Source organism: Capricornis sumatraensis, chromosome 20 (assembly GCF_032405125.1).
Source record: "Capricornis sumatraensis isolate serow.1 chromosome 20, serow.2, whole genome shotgun sequence".
Taxonomy (NCBI): Eukaryota; Metazoa; Chordata; class Mammalia; order Artiodactyla; family Bovidae; genus Capricornis; species Capricornis sumatraensis.
Genome location: NC_091088.1, coordinates 52048233 through 52067157, shown reverse-complemented (window position 1 = coordinate 52067157; position 18925 = coordinate 52048233). Strand labels below are relative to the sequence as shown.

Here is an 18925-nt window from a genome sequence, read left to right as displayed (position 1 = left end):
GTGGGCACAAAAGTAGGGGAGGGGGAGACGGATGGAGAAAGTAGCATCAACATATATGCACTATCTGGTGTAAAGGGGATAGCTGGAAAGGCTGCTGTATACCACAGGGAGCCCAGTCTGGTGCTCTGTGATGATCTAGAGGGGTGGGAGGGGGGAGGGGAGGGAGGCTCAAGAGGGACGGGATGTGTGTATAATTATGGCTGATTCGTGAGGTTGTATGGCAGAAACAACACAACATTGTAAAAATTAAAAATCAAAACAAAACAAACAAAAAAAATGATGTTTAACCAACTAGGAAAGACAGAAAAGGCTCAGAATTCTCTGCATGCCCCCTGCCAGGCCGTTCACCCTGAAGCTGAGGTCCGGAGGAGAATCGCAACAGCAGGGATAGGACAAGCAGGAAAACTTTGGATGCTTCTGCTAACAGCCAAACAGGCACCCAAGCCCAGGATGGAAAGACAGCTTGGACTCAAACCCTCAGATCCTGAAGAAAAGTGGTTCTGTAATTCACTGATACATCATTTTTTGGTTTAAAATTTTATGTGTTTTTTTAAAACTTTTAATTCTGGATTGGGGTATAGCCAATTAACAATTTTGGGATAGTTTCAGGTGAACAGCAGAGGGACTCAGCCATACATATACATGCATACTAAATTTTTTTGTATTTTATATAGCCTTTGATTATAAAAACAACATAAAAATTATTAAGTCCACGATACCTTAAATTAAACAAGGGAAAAAAAGTGGTCCTCCCCCCAGCCAAGAATGCCCAGTAAAGAAAACAAATGTGAACTGGATCACACAGTGATGGGGAAACAATTGTACCCCTGACCCGTTACAGGGGCCAGGCAATGTCCTAAGTGCCTTACATATACCATCCCACAGGACACCCCTATCAACTTGGTAAGGCAGACAGCAGTAGTCCCGTTTTACGGATGAGAAAACCGAGGCTCATAGAGCCTCTCCCAGAATCAAATAAGCAGAACCATAAATTAGACCCTGAGCTGGCATGACCAGCTATGATGCAGGGGCACTGCTGTGTCTCTGGAGACACATGTTATGGGAAGAGCGTTTCCTGCACTGACAGCAGAAAGAGGGGTTGGGGTACCTTCAGGTTGATCCACTTCTCCAGCACCCTCTTCTCGTTGAACTGACAGAGGAGGCCCGAGTAGGACACACAGAAGGTACTGCCTGCCATCTGGCCCCGGCCACAAGCCACACCACAGAAGACGTTGTCATGCAGCTCACCCAGGATGCCTGAGCGCCCCACCAGGGGCACCGTGCCCGTCACCTGGAGGGAGAGTGGGGCACAGTGAGACCCCGAACAGCTAGCCTAGTCCCCAGCCAGGTCACGACAGGCTCTCCTGACCAGTGGACAGGACACAGCTAAATGGGAGAACTCGCAGAGACACCTCCAAGTGAAGAAGGAAGAACAGAACATGTACGCCTCCAGGCAGAGTGGCTGGAGGCCACAGGCCCGGAATGAGGGGTGGCCCCAGGGCCCAGCAGGGAAGAAGAGGTTTCCCAGCAGGTCTGGCAGTCAGTCAGCACCTGGAGAGCACCAGAGACAGAAAGCCGCCCCACTAAGAGGCTATACAGCCACTGCCCCCGAATCATAGCAGAACCAGGAGTCCCTACTACCCTTGACGGTTCTCCCCTAGGCCTGGCTAAGGGGGTGGGGATGAAAACTCACCTTTGCTTCGGTGGACACTTCCAAGAACCAGAACCTCACGTGCCGGTTCCCAACAGTGACAAAATAGCTGCTATCCTCTGAGAAGGAGAGGGCAATGACCCGGCATGATACCTTGTTGGAGGCCACCAGGATGTCTTTCTGGAAGAATCAGTGCAGAGAAGGTCACCCCAGCACCCACCTCACCAGACTCTTTGAGCCTCTTCTCTCAGCCCTGTGTCTCCCTGCCCTCACTTGCTCCAAGGGTGTCTTCCTCAGGCCCTTCTTTTTGGGGAAACCTACATGTGACCCTCTTTCATTCCCAACACAGAGGAGACTGAGGCCTGGAAGGGCTTCCACATGAGAGGAAGTTCCAGAACTCTCCTCGGGAGTCCAAGCCCTGCAGCCCACACATGGTGTTGAAGACGGCCACAGCTAGAAGCAAAGGACGGTGCAACCCACGTTGCTGGAGACTGGGCTTCCACTCTGGGCCCCGCTGAGCCCTTCACAGGACAGCTCAGGAAACCCCTCAACAGTCCTATGAGGGAGGTGCTTCTCCCCTACCCCATCATGCTCACGGAGGACTGTCGCATGCTCAAGGTCACACAGCAGGTGATGAACAGAGCCAGGACTGACACCCGCTTCTGCCAACTCTAAATCCTCCCCCAGCTGTTCCCAAGCCCAGCCTTCCAACGCACAGACCGGAGTTCTCCCAACTCAACAAAGCAGATACTATTACATCCATTTTACAGACGAGGAAACAGACTCACAGAGAGGTTAGGTCACTTGCTCAAGGTCACAGCTGGTCAGTATAAAAAGAATGATATGTTCCACTAGTTGAGAGCTTGTCACACGCCCTACAACAAATGCCTGGAATAGGGTTTGGCATGGAGTAGGTGCTCAAGAAATATTTGCTGGATAGGGCTTCCCTGGTGGCTCAGTGGCAAAGAATCCGCCTGCCAATGCAGGAGACACGGGTTCAGTCCCTGGTCCGGGAAGATCCCACATGCCGTGGAGCAACTAAGCCCATGCCCACAACTATTGAGCCTGTGCTCTAGAGTCATGATCCACGACTACTAAAGCCCGCACACCCTAGAACCCCGTGCTCTGCAACAAGAGACACCACTGCAATGAGAAGCACAAGCGCTGCAACTAGGGAAAAGCCTGCACAATAGAGACCCAGCCAAGAGTAAAAATTATTAAACAAACAAAAAGTGCGTTGGATAAACGCTTTACCAAGTTCTCTCATTTAGTTCTCCCCATGCCTGAGACTCAGGGTGTTCCGGCAACCAGCTATCTGCCACCCACCCACCAGCTCTTACCTTCCAGTCCCAGACGTTGAGCACCATGTCGTGCTGGTAGCCCATGGACACAATGTGCTTCATGTTGGGGGAGAAGGCCACGCAGGCCACGCCATACTTGTGGCCCAGCATTTCCGCCACCTGACTCTTCTCTTCCACGTCCCAGATACGTACAGCAGGCCTGTGCCCATTCTGGGGAAGATGGTGCCATTTACTGCTGCTGGGTTCTGCACCGGGCGAGGCTGGAGGGGCTGTCAGGGCTGAAGCTGGTACTGCCCCAGGGTGTGCCCAAAAGCCATCCCCCACCGTCCCTTGCCGCATCTGGTCCAGGAAGGAGCTATTCCAGGGATTCCTCAGGTCTGCTGGGGCCAGAGGAATGGCCCCAAGACCCCTCCCCACCCACTCCACCATGATCACCACTCACCTCCCCCGTCACTATGTGCTTTCCATCAGGGGAGAAGGCCAGAGCGCTCAGAGACTTCCTGGGGACAAGGAAAGGGGTTGATCACTGGTTCCACTGAGGGTGGGCGGCCAGACCCCAGCCTGGCTGTGCTCACAGCACTCGGTGCAGTCCTCGCTCCACTCCTCGCTCCCAAGAGGCCAGGAGAGGTGAGCGACCACAGTTCCCCGGAGCCAGTGCTGTAAGCTGGCCCAGCACAGCACCCGGTGCATTCCCAGCACTTCCTGCGGCCAGGAGAAGCAGGGGCAGTGCACAGAGAAATGAGGTTTTGTAAAGGCAAAGGCCCTTTCCTCCTCCAAACCTCAAGCCCTGATGGAGTGGATACTGCACAGCCTGTGCGATCGTAGTTCCCCGACCAGGGATTGAACCTGGGTCCTCGGCAGTGAAAGTGCGGAGTCCTAACCACTTGACCAACAAAAAATTCCCAGAGACGGAGAGTGATAAAGCAAATGTTGGTAAAATGTTAGCATTTGGAAAATATGGGTGAAAGGTGTACAGGTGCTCTGTGTACTATTCTTGTAGTCTGAAATTATTTCAATGTAGGAAGTTTAAAAATTGCCCGTGCTTACACCTTACTCCATACTGATTCTGCCTTCTCTGAGGGTGAAGCCCGGGATCAGGTGACTCTGAAATGCAGCCAGGATGGAAACCTCCACCCTGGCCACACCGCCTCCTTAGACAGACCCACCAATGACCGAGAGTAGACTCTTCTCAGCTATGTGCTTCAGATCAAGGCGACCTACTCTACCACCTGTGGGCGTTGGGAAGGCAACCGGGAGGATGAGAAGAATTGGCCAATGGAGATTCTGACAAATGCCAGCAAGCTCCAGCCCATTCATGCCATGGAGAATGTGGGCCCCAGAGATGTGAATCTCTCACTTTTCCAAAATGAAAGGGCATCTGGATTTTCGTGTAGAAAACTTTGAAGGTTGTCGAGTAAGTCCAATATTTGAGACAAGCATTCAAGAAGTATTTCATTTGAGATCACAAAGTGAATAAACATGCTTGGATGGGGACCCATCTCTGCCCTCATCACCAGTGACAGAACCCACAGTCAGAGTCAAGGGTCCAAGAAGCCCCTTCCAAGAGAGAATCTGTATCTGCCAAACCATATCTCAGGGACTCTGCCTTACGGATCGTAAAGGAAGAAGAAAACCCGCATCTTCTCTGTCCACCTGGAGAGCTGGGCCAAAGGAGCTCAACTTGAGCTATCTGTGCAGTATTTGTGGAATAAAAAGTTGCAGTGAGGGGAAGGACTGGTGGTCCTGTGGTTAGGACTCTGAGCTCTCACTGCCAAGGTCTCAGGTTCGATTCCTGGTTGGGGAACTAAGATCCCACAAGCCAAAAAAAAAAAAAAAATCGCAGTGGAGTGCCTTCCTAAGGTCACAACTCAGTGGGGACCAAAGCCCAAGGATGACACAGTGATCAGTGGGCCACCAGGCAGACCCCAGGTACCAACTTGGGGCCAAGAGTCTTCCCCAGTAAACTGGCAACTGGAGGGATCTAAAACCCAAACTACGTTCATTCATTCATTCAGGAAACAAGAAGTGCTGTCAATGTCCTAGACACTGACCTAGGGTATAGGGACACAGAAATTAACTAAAAGAAAGTCCCTGCCCCCAGACAACTCATCTTGTAGAGAAAGACAGTAAATATCATCATTGAGGAAATTAGAAAGTATATCAAAAAGGAGTACATTTTGTGGGAAAAAGGAAAGTGGAGAAGGGAAGTAGAGCATGCTAGAGGGCTCGGGTGGCTAAGCATAGCCTCAGCCTGCAATCGCCCTCTAGTGGCTTCTCTTTGCAATCAGCATGATAGCCAACCACTCCCCAAGGTGATCTGACTTCTGGGGCTCCAGCCTCAACCATGGAACTCTGACTGCTCCTCCAACAACTTAAGATTCTTAACTACTCAACCTGAGATTCAAAAATGACTGCTCTTGCTGTCCCCTCTGCCTACAATGCTCTCCCCACACCTTCACATGGGTTACCCCCTCACTTTCTCCTGGTCTCAGCCCCAGGAGGGCTCTGATAGGACTCTGATAAGGGTCCTCTGCCTGCCAACCTTCCCGAACACATCCTCATTTCCTCCATAGCCACAGTCAAGGTCTGATGGTTGGCTAGTAACTTGCCAACTAGTTTAGTCTGTCTCCCCCACAAGCTGTCAGCTCTGTAGAGAGCAGCTTCTTATCTCTTTTGTTCATGGCTGTGTTCCCAACACCTGGACCAGTGCCTAGCACAGAGCAGACTGAACCTGAACCGAGTGAGTGAATGAATGAGTCACCCACAAGCACCTCCAGGCAGTGTGGGGAAGGAGGGGTGTGTCAGGACCTTGATCCTACCCTTACCCCTTGCCCAGGCCCCAGCTTACCTGGCAGTATTAAGAATGTGCTGCTGCTTGTTCTCCTTGGGGTTCAAAATCACCACCACACAGCTGCGGAGAAAGAGGAAAATGTGCCCAAACTGAGGGGAATATTGGGGTCCAGGGATGACTGCACTCCCAACATAAGAGCCCACATATAGACAAGGCTCTGTGAGAGTTGGACTATAAAGAAAGCTGAGTGCTGAAGAATTGATGCTTTTGACCTGTGGTGTTGGAGAAGACTCTTGAGAGTCCCTTGGACTGCAAGGAGATCCAACCACTCCATTCTAAAGGAAATCAGTCCTGAATGTTCACTGGAAGGACTGATGCTGAAGCTGAAACTCTAATACTTTGGCCACCTGATGAGAAGAGCTGACTCGTTTGAAAAGACCCTGATGCTGGTAAAGATTGAAAGCGAGAGGAGAAGGGGACAACAGAGGATGAGACGGTTGGATGGCATCACCAACTCAACGGACATGAGTTTAAGTAATCTCCGGGAGTTGGTGATGGACAGGGAAGCCTGGCGTGCTGCCATTCATGGGGTCACAAAGAGTCAGACACGACTGAGCAACTGAATTGAACTGAACTGATAGACAAGGCTCTTTCTGTTCAGAAGCTTCTCTCTTCAGTCTCCTCCTCCCCCATTATCTATGCTGAGAATTCTAGGGCACTTATCATTATTACTGATACCAACAAATTCTTAAAAAGAAGCCAACACTCCCTCTGTAGTAACTATACTGCCAGGCTCTGGTCTAATAAAGACTTACTGTTGTTCAGTCACTAAGTCGCATCCGACTCTGCGACCCCATGGACTGTAGCCCGCCAGGCTCCTTTGCCAGGGGATTTTCCAGGCAAGAATATTGGAGTGGGTTACCATTTCCTTTTCCAAGGGATCTTTCCCACCCAGGTATTGAATCTGCGTCTCCTGCATTGGCAAGCAGGTTCTTTATCAGTGAACCACCAGGGAAGCCCACAAAAGACTTAATGTGTACAATATCTTTAAATCCTTACAACTGCCAAGTGAGGTCAGCAGTCTCAGCTGCTTTTCATAGATGATGAAACTGAAGCCCAGAGAGAGCAGTTCTTTGTCCAGGGTTCCCCAGCAGATCAGGGAACAAGTGGGGATGTGACTCCACACCTGTCAGATTCAAGAGCCCCCCCGTCCTGTATTCTGGCTCCTTCCCAAAGACTCAGTAATAGATGCTGTTTATCAGGAATTACTATGGCCTTGCCCTGCCCTGCCCTGCAGGGGGAGGTGTCCCTTCGGTGCCTAGAACAGTGCAGGTTAGGTATCACTAGTTTTGTTTTACCAAAGCAGAGGCTAGGACAGGGGCATGTGTGGTGGAGCTAGGACACTAATGCTGACTGCCTGATACCAACCGTGGCTTTGATCTTAACCTCCTGTCTTTCCCAGAATCGCTGCCACCTCCCACTTGCAGTCACAATAAGGCTTTCTTAGCACGCACGCGTGCCTGTACCATTCTAGACGTAGAGGGGCCGGTAGAATCCTTCCCACAGCCTTCAGAGGCAGGCAGCATTATCTGCACTCTACAGAGGGAACAGTCAAGGCCCAGAGAAGATCATCAAAGACTTCAGGCTCTGAATTCAGGATCCGTGATTAGAGACTAGGCCCACCAACTCACTCACCCTGCCAGGTAGGCCACGTGGCCTGTGCTGGGGTCACAGGTTAGGCCACTGCTGTTCTGGGCTGTGATGCCAAGCACCTTCTCCAGTGATACCTGCAGGGAAAAGGCCCAAATCAGAAGTGCCTGCCCCAGTGGGTTCCCCACCCCTCAGCCATCCATTCAGTCTGTTATTTCCAACACGTCCACCGAGCTTCTAGGGTCATCTACCAGCAGCTAATGCTTATCTTCTTCAGTACTGCTTTGACAAGCACTGTGCTAAAGCATAGAATGGTGAGGAATGTAGTCAAATCCCTGTCCTCCTGGAGCTCACATTCTACTGGTGACGGGATGGCAGACACAGGAAACGAACAGAATAAATATGTAAAATAGATATCAGGTGATGATGGGAGCGTTAGAGAAAAACTAAGCATGGAAGGAAATTGAGAGGTCAGAGGAAGGGGAGAAGGCCTCAATGAAAAGAGCAAGTCTCTATGCGTCTTATATGAAAGACTCAAGAGCCCACAACCACCCAGGGAAGAAGGTGCTGTTATCAGCCCTATTTCACAGATGAGAACACGGAGGGCCAAGGTCCCACATCTGTGGAGTAGCAAGGCTGGGATACAAACTCAGGCAGTCTCTGGTTTCAAAGTCAGCACTGTGCTCACAGCAGTGAACAAAGAGGACACTGTCCGTTTGCTCAGTGAATTGACAGTCTAGAGGTTCAGTGAGTAAAGAAAATAGTGAACTGGAACAAGCACACTTAAAAGGTAAAAATTCTCTAAGCAAAATAAGTCAAATGAGCTAGTTCCCATCATGGCTGATTAAACATTTACAGAGGATGGACTAACAAGTCGTGATATTTTCATATTCTTAAGAGATTAGTTTCTAATTCTTATAAAGTAAAACACTCTCAAACAAGGTGTTGGGCCTCAGAAATGAGAGGCATAGAGAGGACAGTAACAGTCAATATTTATTGAGCATCTGATCAGGAGACAGGCGCTGTTTATACAACTGTATTAACTTATTTAATGCTCACAATAACCCTGTGATATAGTCGCTATCATCATCTCCTTACAGATGAGGAAAGAGAGGCCTAGAAGGGTAACCCATCTGAAAGTTAGCAGGATTAACTCAGGCAATGGAACTCATGTTGTTTTTTTAATCTGTTAATCAGCATTACTGGGCATGAGCGTAGCTGGTCATTTTTAGACCAGGTCTTTTGCAAGCTGGATGGACTGCACCACCAAACAGGAAAAATACATGACATCAGTCACCCAAAACACATAATCACAGCAGTAGTAATAACAGCAATGGAGTACTTACAAATGTTTTTCTAAGTACTTAAGATATGTGAGCTTACTTAATCCTCACAAATACACTATAAGGAAACATTTATATTATCATCCTCATTTTACAGATGAGGAAACTGAGGCACAGAAAAGTTCAAGAAAAAAAGAAGAATTCAGGTTAAAACCCAGGCAGTCTGGGTCCAGAGGTGGTGCTCCTAACCACCTTGCTATACCACCTCTCTGGCGCTAATGGGAAAGAACCTGCCTGCCAGTGAAAAGACTAACAGATGTGGGTTCGATCCCTGGCTTGGGAAGATCCCCAGGAGAAGGAAATGGCAACCCACTCCAATATTCTTGCTTGGACAATCCCATGGACAGAGGAGCCAGTCCACAGGGTCGCAAAGAGTTGGACACGACTGAGGCGACTTAGCACGCACGTACCACCTCTCTGAAACTGATTGTTATTCCTCTCCTTCATATACTTCAAAGCTCACAAGGCACTTTCTGAAACATAAGACATAAAAGCTATGAATATAAGGTGCTGGGTGAGAGACTGAGGTGGGTGACTGCTTTAGGCTGGGGCTCAAGAAGGCCTCTCAGAGGAATAAAAAAGAAGGCCTTTCAGGGTAGAGATAATCAGGCTGAGACTCGAAGAATAGGTGCCAGTCAGGTAGACTGCAGCAAAAAGCCCAGAGGACTCACCAAACACAAAGGCTAAGAGGCAGAAAAGAGCTTGGAGTCTCAAGAAAACAGAAAGCAGGCCAGTGTGACAGGACCTTTGTGAGAGGAAGGACATGGGCAGTGTGGCCAGAGAGGTGAGGAGCAGGAGCGTGCCCGGCAACTTGCAGCCAGGAAGCCACGGAGCAGGAACAAGATCCACCCGCAGGTGTTGCGTATCGACCCTTTATCTGGCATATTCACAATTTCCTTTCATCTCCCTGCAACACCATGGCTATTGTTACCACCATTTTACAAAAACAGACTTCGCAGCTCTACAAGTTGGAGAATAATTTTTTAAACTGCTGCTGTGTGGACTTTCCTGGTGATCCAGTGGTTAAGAATCTCCCTGCCGATGCAGCAGACACAGGTTCAATCCCTGGTTTTGGAAGATTCCGTATTTCTTGGGGCAATTAAGCCCCTGCTCCACAGCTACTGAGCCTGCTCTGTAGAGCCTGTGCTCTACAAGAGAAACCACCACAATGAGAAGCCTGTGCACCACGGGGAGCCCCCACCCCTTGCCACAGCTACAGAAAGTCTGCAACACAGTAACGAAGAATGGGCACAGTCAAAATTAATAAAAACAAACAAACATATTTCTAAAAGTTGCTGCCGTACTATTGGAATTTCTTCTACCTACTCTAAAGTTTTGCATCTCAGGATTTAGAGAACTGGTCTATACCCATGCCCCTCCCCACTCCCCCCGCAGTGCTGCTGAGATTCTAAATATTACTCACATCCTCTCCATAATTTAAGGCAGCAGTATGGAATAAGCATCCCACCGTGGTAAGGGAGAGGAAAGAGAAGGGGGGATGAGGGAAGGCAGGCTAGAGCCCAGGAGACTTGGAACAAGTAGCCCTGGGGACTGAACCCTGGTAGGGACCCTGAAGACCCAGCGGGGGATGAGGTCAACAAAAGTGTAAGGGCCCAGAGAGACTTCTTGAGGTGACTGAGGAGACAAGCAGGAAAGCAGGACTAGGAGGTGACCAGCAAAACTATAACGCGTTCCAAAGGATAAAGTCAGGTAGGAACCCTGGAATGATCCAAAGGCTGAGGGCGCCTTTGTTTGCCTTTCCTACTGTTCTTTTCCCCTTGCAGTTAATCTTTACTGTATATAAATCTTCTTCATCTACCTCCACTTAACTCTGCATATCTATTCTTTCTTTCCTCTCAACATACTTGTTAGTTTTGTTTCTATTGCTTTATTCCCCACTTGACCCCTTGCTTTAGTTTCGTTTTCCGGTTTGTGCTTTAGCTAGTTTTGTTCTTACCTGGTAAATATACTTTTTGATTTACCTTGTTCGCTGTGTCAATCTACTGTATTTTTGTTGGACTGTTTTCGCTTTGCTTATGGGTGTGTATGTGTATGTGTACATTGTTACTTTATTATTGTTTCCCTGATTTTGTAACTGCCATTTGTCTGGGGTTCATCTTTGGTTTCTCATTTTTGGATATTTGTTTTAATCTCAATTAATGCCATAACAAACCATTTGTGGAATTTTCATTCCTGACTAGAGATCAAGCCCTGAGCCTCTGGAGTGGAAGCACTGACTCTAAGACCCTAGACAACCAGAGAACTAACCCTAGGGAGTATCAAATAGTGAGAACTCACACAAAGGAAGCCACTTGAATACAAGACCTGGCATCACCCAACCACCAGTGGCATCCTGTGCAGGATGCCTCATCTAAACAACAAACAAAACAAATACAAACCCAATCATCAGCAGGCAGGATTACCACCTCACTCAGCCTTGCCCAACAGAGGAAAATCAGACAAAAACTCAGTACAAATCTCACGCTATACAAAGCTTACACAAACCACTGGACCAACCTTACGAGGGCAGAAACCAAAAGGAAGAAAGAATTCAACCTTGAAGCCTGGGAAAAGGAGACCTCAAGCACCAATAAGTTAAAATAAAATAATGAAAAGGCAAAGAAATACTACACAAATGAAGGAACAAACTAGAAACACAGAAATCCAAATAAATGAAGAGGAAATAGGCAAACTACCTGAAAAAGAATTCAGAATAATGATAATAAAGATGATCAAAAACCTTGAAAACAAAATGGTGAAAATGTAAGAATCAATTAACAAAGATCTAGAAGAAATAAGCGTAGAGAGACAAACAACACAATTACTGAAATTAAAAATACTCTAGAAGGAATCAATAGCAGAATATCTGAAGCAGAAGAATGAATCAGTGAGTTGGAATATGAAACAGTGAAAATAACTTCTGAAGAGCAGAATAAAGTAAAAAGAATGAATAGAACTGAGGATAGTTTCAGAGACTTCTGGGACAATATCAAATGCACCAACATTTGAATTATAGGGGTCTCAGAAGAAGTAGAGAAAAAGAAAGGGTATGAGAAAATTTTTAAAGAGATTATAGCTGAAAATTTCCCCAAAATGGAAAGGGAAACAGTCAATCAAGTCCAAGAGGCACAAAGAGTCCCATACAGGATAAACCCAATGGGAAACATGCCAAGACACATACTAATCAAACTAACAAAGACTAAACACAAAGAAAAAATATTAAATACACCAAGAGAGAAGCAACAAGTAACATACAAGGGAAACCCCATACACTTAACAGCTAATCTTTCAGCAGAAACTCTGCAGGCCAGAAGGGAATGGCAGGATATATTTAAAATATTGAAAGGGAAAAATCTACAACCAAGATTACAGTACCCGGCAAGGAGCTCATTCAAAATTGATGGAGAAATAAAAAGCTTTTTGAACAAGCAAAAGTTAAGAGAATTCAGTACCACCAAACCAGCTTTACAACAAATGTTAATGGGACTTATGTAGTCATGAAATACAAGAGAAGAAAAAAGATCAAAATCAACCTCAAACAATTAAGAAAATGGCAATAGAAACATATATATCAATAATTACTTTAAATGTAAAAGGAATAAATGCTCCAACCAAAAGACAAAGACTGGCTGAATGGATACAAAAACAAGACCCATATATATGCTGTCCACAAGAAACCCACTTCAGATCTAAAGACACATATAGACTGAAAGTGAGAAGATGCAAAAATATATTCCATGCAAATATATTTTGCATGGAAGCAAAAGAAAGCTGGAGTAGCAATTCTCATATCAGATAAAATAGACCTTAAAATAAAAAAAATTATAAGAGATAAGGAAGGACACTCCATTATGATCAAAGGATAAATCCAAGAGGAAGACATAACAATTGTAAATATCTATGCACCCAACATAGGAGCACCTCAATACTTAAGACAAACACTAACAGACATAAAAGGAGAAATTGACAGTAACATAATAATAGTAGGAGACTTTAACAACCCACTCACACCAATGGACAGATTATCAAACCAGAAAATTAATAAAGAAACACAAGTCTTAAATGATACATTAGATGAGATAGATCTCATTGATATCTTCAGGACATTCTATCCAAATGCAGAAGAATTACACCCTCTTCTCAAGTGTACATGGAACATTCTCCAGGATAGGTCCACCCACATCTTAGGTCACAAATCAAATCTCAGTAAATTTAAGAAAATTATAATCATATTAAGCATCTTCTCCAATCACAGTGCTGAGACTAGATATCAATTACAAGAGAAAAACTGTAAGAAACACAAACACACGGAGAACAACACGTTTCTAAATAACCAACAGGTTACTGAAGAAATCAAAAGGGAAATAAAAAAATTTCTAAAAAAATAAAAATGAAAACACAACAACTCAAAACCTATGGGGTGCAGTGAAAGCAGTTCTAAGAGGGAAGTTTATAGCAATACAATCCTACCTCAAGAAACAAGAAAAACATCGAACAGACAACCTAACTTTACACCTAAAACTGGAAAAAGAACAACAACAACAACAAAAACCCAAATTAGTAGAAAGAAAGAAATCAATAAGATCTAAGCAGAAATAAATGAAAAAGAAATGAAAGAAACAATAGTAAAGATTAATAAAACTAAAAGCTGGATCTTTGAGAAAATAAACAAAATTGACAAGCCTTACCAGACTCATCAAGAGAAAAAGAGAGAAGAAAATCAAATCAACAAAATTAGAAATGAAAAAGGAGAGGTTACAAAAGACAATGCAGAAATACAAAGGATTATAAGAGACTATTAGCATATGGCACTAAAATGGATAACCTGGAAGAAATGCACAGATTCTTAGAAAAGTTGAATCTTCCAAGACTGAACCAGGAAGAAATCGAAATTGTGAATAACAACAACAAAAAAGAAATTGTGAACAACCCAATTACAGGCACTGAAATTGAGCCTGTGATCAAAAATCTCCCCAAAAACAAAAGCCCTGGACCAGATGGCTTCAGAGGAGAATTCTATCAAACATTTAGAGAAGAGCTAATGCCTATCCTTCTAAAACTCTTTCAGAAAATTGCAGAGGAAGAAACACTTCCAAACTCATTCTACAAGGCCACCATTACCCTGATACCAAAACCAGACAAAGACTACACCAAAAAGGAAAACTACAGGCCAATATCACTGATGAACATAGATGCAAAAATCCTCAACGGAATTTTAGCAAACAGAATTCAGCAACATTATCAAAAGCTCAAACACCACGATCAAGTGTTGATTTGATTCCAGGAAGGCAAGGATTCTTCAATATATGCAAATCAATGTGATATACTATATTAACAAAGTGAAAGACAAAAACCATATGATAATCTCAATAGATGCAGAAAAAGCCTCTGACAAAATTCAGCACCCATTCATGACTAGAACTCTTCAAAAAATGGGCATAGAAGGAACCTACCTCAACACAGTAAAGGCCATATATGATAAGCCTACAGCAAACATTATTCTCAATGGTGAAAAACTGAAAGCATTCGGCCTAAGATCAGGAACAAGACAAGGGTGTCCACTTTCACCACTATTATTCAACATATTTCTGGAAGTCCAAGCTACAGCAATCAGAGAAGAAAAAGAAATAAAAGGAATCCAGAACAGAAAAGAAGAAGTAAAATTCTCACTGTTTGCAGATGATATGATACTGTACATAGCAAACCCTAAAGATACTATCAGAAAATTACTAGAGCTAATCAGTGAATTTGGCAAAGCTGCAGGATACAAAATCAATACACAGAAATCACTTGCATTTCTATATACTAACAATGAAAAATCAGAAAGAGAAATTAAGGAATCAATCCCATTCATCACTGCAACAAAAAGAATTAAATATCTAGGAATAAACTTACCTAAGGAGACAAATAGGAAAAAGAGTATGTCAAGGCTGTATATTGTCACCCTGCTTATTTAACTTCTATGCAGAGTACATCATGAGAAACGCTGGACTGGAAGAAACACAAGCTGGAATCAAGATTGCCTGGAGAGCCGCGGTGTTGTGCTGTCGGGTAGAGAGACGGATTTGTAAACCCCGGAGCGAGGTTCTACCTACCCGAGGCCCCTGGTGTGCGGAGACACTGGGGGAAACCACCGTCACCATGTCTGACCAGGAAGCAAAACCTTCAACCGAGGACTTGGGGGATAAGAAGGAAGGAGAATATATTAAACTCAAAGTCATTGGACAGGATAGCAGTGAGATTCACTTCAAAGTGAAAATGATGACACATCTCAACAAACTCAAAGAATCATACTGTCAAAGACAGGGAGTTCCCATGAATTCACTCAGGTTTCTCTTTGAAGGTCAGAGAATTGCTGATAATCACACTCCAAAAGAACTGGGAATGGAGGAAGAAGATGTGATTGAAGTTTATCAGGAACAAACAGGGGGTCATTCAACGGTTTAGATATTCTTTTTATTTTTTTTCTTTCCCCTTAATCCTCTTTTATTTTTAAAAATAGTTCTTTTGTAATGTGGTGTTCAAAACATAATTGAAAACTGGCACCCCATCTCTTTAAAACATCTGGTAATTTGAATTCTAGTGCCCATTATTCATTATTGTTTCTTTTCATTGTGCTGATTTTTGGTGATCAAACCTCAGCCCCCTTCATATCACTCTCTCCTTTTTAAAAATTACATGTGTGCATAGAGAGCCCGCCTTTTCCAGGACTGTGCATTTGCAGGCTTGTGATAAATAAGATCAACTAATGCAAGTGTTCTTAATGACTTTCCAATTGGCCCTGAAGTTCTAGCATGTGATTGCTTCACTCCTGGACTATGACTTTCAGTGGGAGATGGAAGTTTTTCGGAAAACAGAACTGTGGAAAAATGACCTTTCCTTAACTTGAAGCTACTTTTAAAATCTGAGGGTCTGGACCAAAAGAAGAGGAATATCCAGTTGAAGTCAAAATGACAGAGAATAATGACTAACTCCAAAGATGGCTTCACTGAAGAGAAGCATTTTAAGATGAAAGAAAAGTCTTGTTAGAAGATCCCAGAAAAGATCTAATTTTCATTAGCAGTTAAAGTTATTCATGCAGAAGTGTATACAACAGAACACTGCTCTTTTTGACTTTATTTGTACTTTTTGGCCTGGGATATGGGTTTTAAATGGACAGTGTCTGTACCAGCTTCATTAAAATAAACAAAATATTTGTAAAAAAAAAAAAAAAAAGATTGCCTGGAGAAATATCAATAACCTCAGATATGCAGATGACACCACCCTTATGGCAGAAAGTGAAGAGGAGCTAAAAAAGCCTCTTGATGAAAGTGAAAGAGGAGAGTGAAAAAGTTGGCTTAAAGCTCAACATTCAGAAGACAAAGATCATGGCATCCGGTCCCATCACTTCAAGGGAAATAGATGGGGAAACAGCGGAAACAGTGTCAGACTTTATTTTTGGGGGGCTCCAGAATCACTGCAGATGGTGACTGCAGCCATGAAATTAAAAGACGCTTATTCCTTGGAAGAAAAGTTATGACCAACCTAGATAGCATATTCAAAAGCAGAGATATTACTTTGCCGACTAAGGTCCATCTAGTCAAGGCTATGGTTTTTCCAGTGGTCACGTATGGATGTGAGAGTTGGACTGTGAAGAAGGTTGAGAGGCGAAGAATTGATGCGTTTGAACTGTGGTGTTGGAGAAGACTCTTGAGAGTTCCTTGGACTGCAAGGAGATCCAACCAGTCCATTCTAAAGGAGATCGGCCCTGGGTGTTCTTTGGAAGGAATGATGCTAAAGCTGAAACTCCAGTACTTTGGCCACCTCATGCGAAGAGTTGACTCACTGGAAAAGACCCTGATGCTGGGAGGGATTGGGGGCAGGAGGAGAAGGGGACGACAGAGGATGAGATGGCTGGATGGCATCACGGACTCGATGGACGTGAGTCTGAGTGAACTCTGGGAGTTGGTGATGGACAGAGAGGCCTGGCGTGCTGCGATTCATGGGGTCGCAGAGAGTCGGACACGACTGAGCGACTGAACTGAACTGAACTGAAGGAGACAAAAGAACTGTACACAGAAAATTATAAGACACTAATGAAAGAAATCAAAGATGACATAAACAGATGGAGAGATATTCCATGTTCCTGGGTAGGAAGCATCAATATTGTGAAAATGACTATACTACCAAGTGCAATCTACAGATTCAGTGTGATCCCTATCAAATTACCAATGGCATTTTTCACAGAACTAGAACAAAAAGTTTTCACAATTTATATGGAAACACAAAAGACTCTGAATAGCCAAAGCAGTCTTGAGAAAGAAGAATGGAGCTGGAAGAATCAACCTTCCTGACTTCAGATTATACTACAAAGCTACAGTCATCAAGACAGTATGGTACTGGCACAAAAACAGAAATATAGACCAATGGAGCAAGATAGAAAGCCCAAAAATTAACCCATGCACCTATGGGTACCTTATGTTTGACAAAGGAGGCAAGAATATACAATGGGGCAAAGACAGCCTCTTCAATAAATGGTGCTGGGAAAACTGGACAGTTAATGTAAGAGAATGAAATTAGAACACATACCAACACTTGTGTATGGTATGTGTAACACCATACACAAAGATAAACTCAAAACGGATTAAAGACCTAAATGTAAGACCAGAAACTATAAAGCTCTTAGAGGAAAACATAGGCAGAACACTCGATGACATAAATCAAAGCAAGATCCTCTATGACCCACCTCCTAGAGTAACAGAAATAAAAACAAAAGTAAACAAGTGGGACCTAATTAAACCTAAAAGCTTTTGCACAACAAAGGAAACTATAAGCAAGGTGAAAAGACAACCCTCACAATGGGAGAAAATAAAAGCAAATGAAACAACTGACAAAGGATTAATTTCCAAAATATACAAGCCGCTGATACAACTCAATGCCAGAAAAACAAACAACCCAATCAAAAAGTGGAAAAAAGACCTAAACAGACATTTTCCCAAAGAAGACATGCAGATGTCTAACACACACATGAAAAGATGCTCAATATCGCTCATTATTAGAGAAATGCAAATCAAAACTACAATGAGATATTACCTCACATGGGTCAGAATGGCCATCATCAAAAAGTCTATGAACAATAAATGCTGGAGATGGTGTGGAGAAATGGGAATGTTCTTCTTGCATTGTTGGTGGGAAGATGGTATGAAAATTCCTTAAAATACTAGGAATAAAACCACCATACGACCCAGCAATCCCACTCCTAGGTATATACCCTGAGGAAACCAAAACTGAAAAAGACACATGTATCCCATTGTTCACTGCAGCACTATTTACAATAGCTAGAACATGGAAGCAACCTAGATGTCCATCGACAGATGAACGGATAAAGTAGTAGCAGTACATATACACAATAGAATATTACTCAGCCATAAAAAGGAACACATTTGAGTCAGTTCTGATGAGGTGGATGAACCTAGAACCTATTATACAGAGTGAAGTGAGTCAGAAAGAGAATGATAAATATCACATTCTAAAGCATCACTTCATGGGAAATAGATGGGGAAACAGCGGAAACAGTGTTTCCAGATTTTATTTTTTTGGGCTCCAAAATCACTGCAGATGGTGACTGCAGCCATGAAATTAAAAGACACTTACTCCTTGGAAGAAAAGTTATGACCAACCTAGATAGCATATTCAAAAGCAAGAGACATTACCTTGCCAACAAAGGTCAGTCTAGTCAAGGCTATGGTTTTTCCAGTGGTCACGTATGGATGTGAGAGTTGGACTGTGAAGAAAGCTGAGCGCTGAAGAATTGACGCTTTTGAACTGTGGTGTTGGAGAAGACTCTTGAGAGTCCCTTGGACTGCAAGGAGATCCAACCAGTCCATTCTAAAGGAGATCAGCCCTGGGTGTTCTTTGGAAGGAATGATGCTAAAGCTGAAACTCCAGTACTCTGGCCATCTCATGCGAAGAGTTGACTCACTGGAAAAGACTCTGATGCTGGGAGGGATTGGGGGCAGGAGGAGAAAGGGACGACAGAGGATGAGATGGCTGGATGGCATCACTGACTCGATGGACGTGAGTCTGAGTGAACTCCGGGAGTTGGTGATGGACAGGGAGGCCTGGCGTGCTGCGATTCATGGGGTTGCAAAGAGTCGGACACGACTGAGCGACAGAACTGAACTGAAAGCACATATATGTAATCTAGAAA

At 44.3% G+C, this 18925-nt stretch overlaps 2 protein-coding genes across 2 annotated transcripts in view; one reads left to right on the top strand and one right to left on the bottom strand.

The window, feature by feature from the left end:
- WDR62 (WD repeat domain 62) overlaps positions 1–18925 on the bottom strand; it is a 50377-nt gene that overhangs the window by 30684 nt on the left and 768 nt on the right. Inside the window, exons 2-7 of the mRNA XM_068992264.1 lie at positions 7439–7530; positions 5801–5863; positions 3395–3452; positions 2992–3162; positions 1694–1831; positions 1109–1291 (exon numbers count right to left, since the gene is read on the bottom strand). Of these exons, the coding sequence (XP_068848365.1) occupies positions 1109–1291; positions 1694–1831; positions 2992–3162; positions 3395–3452; positions 5801–5863; positions 7439–7530 (705 nt within the window). The remainder of the gene's footprint in view (positions 1–1108; positions 1292–1693; positions 1832–2991; positions 3163–3394; positions 3453–5800; positions 5864–7438; positions 7531–18925) is intronic.
- On the top strand, positions 14772–15600 carry LOC138096483 (small ubiquitin-related modifier 1-like). Its single transcript, XM_068992703.1, has one exon. It carries the CDS (start codon positions 14878–14880, stop codon positions 15181–15183), a length of 306 nt encoding a protein of 101 aa, XP_068848804.1. The 5' UTR covers positions 14772–14877; the 3' UTR covers positions 15184–15600.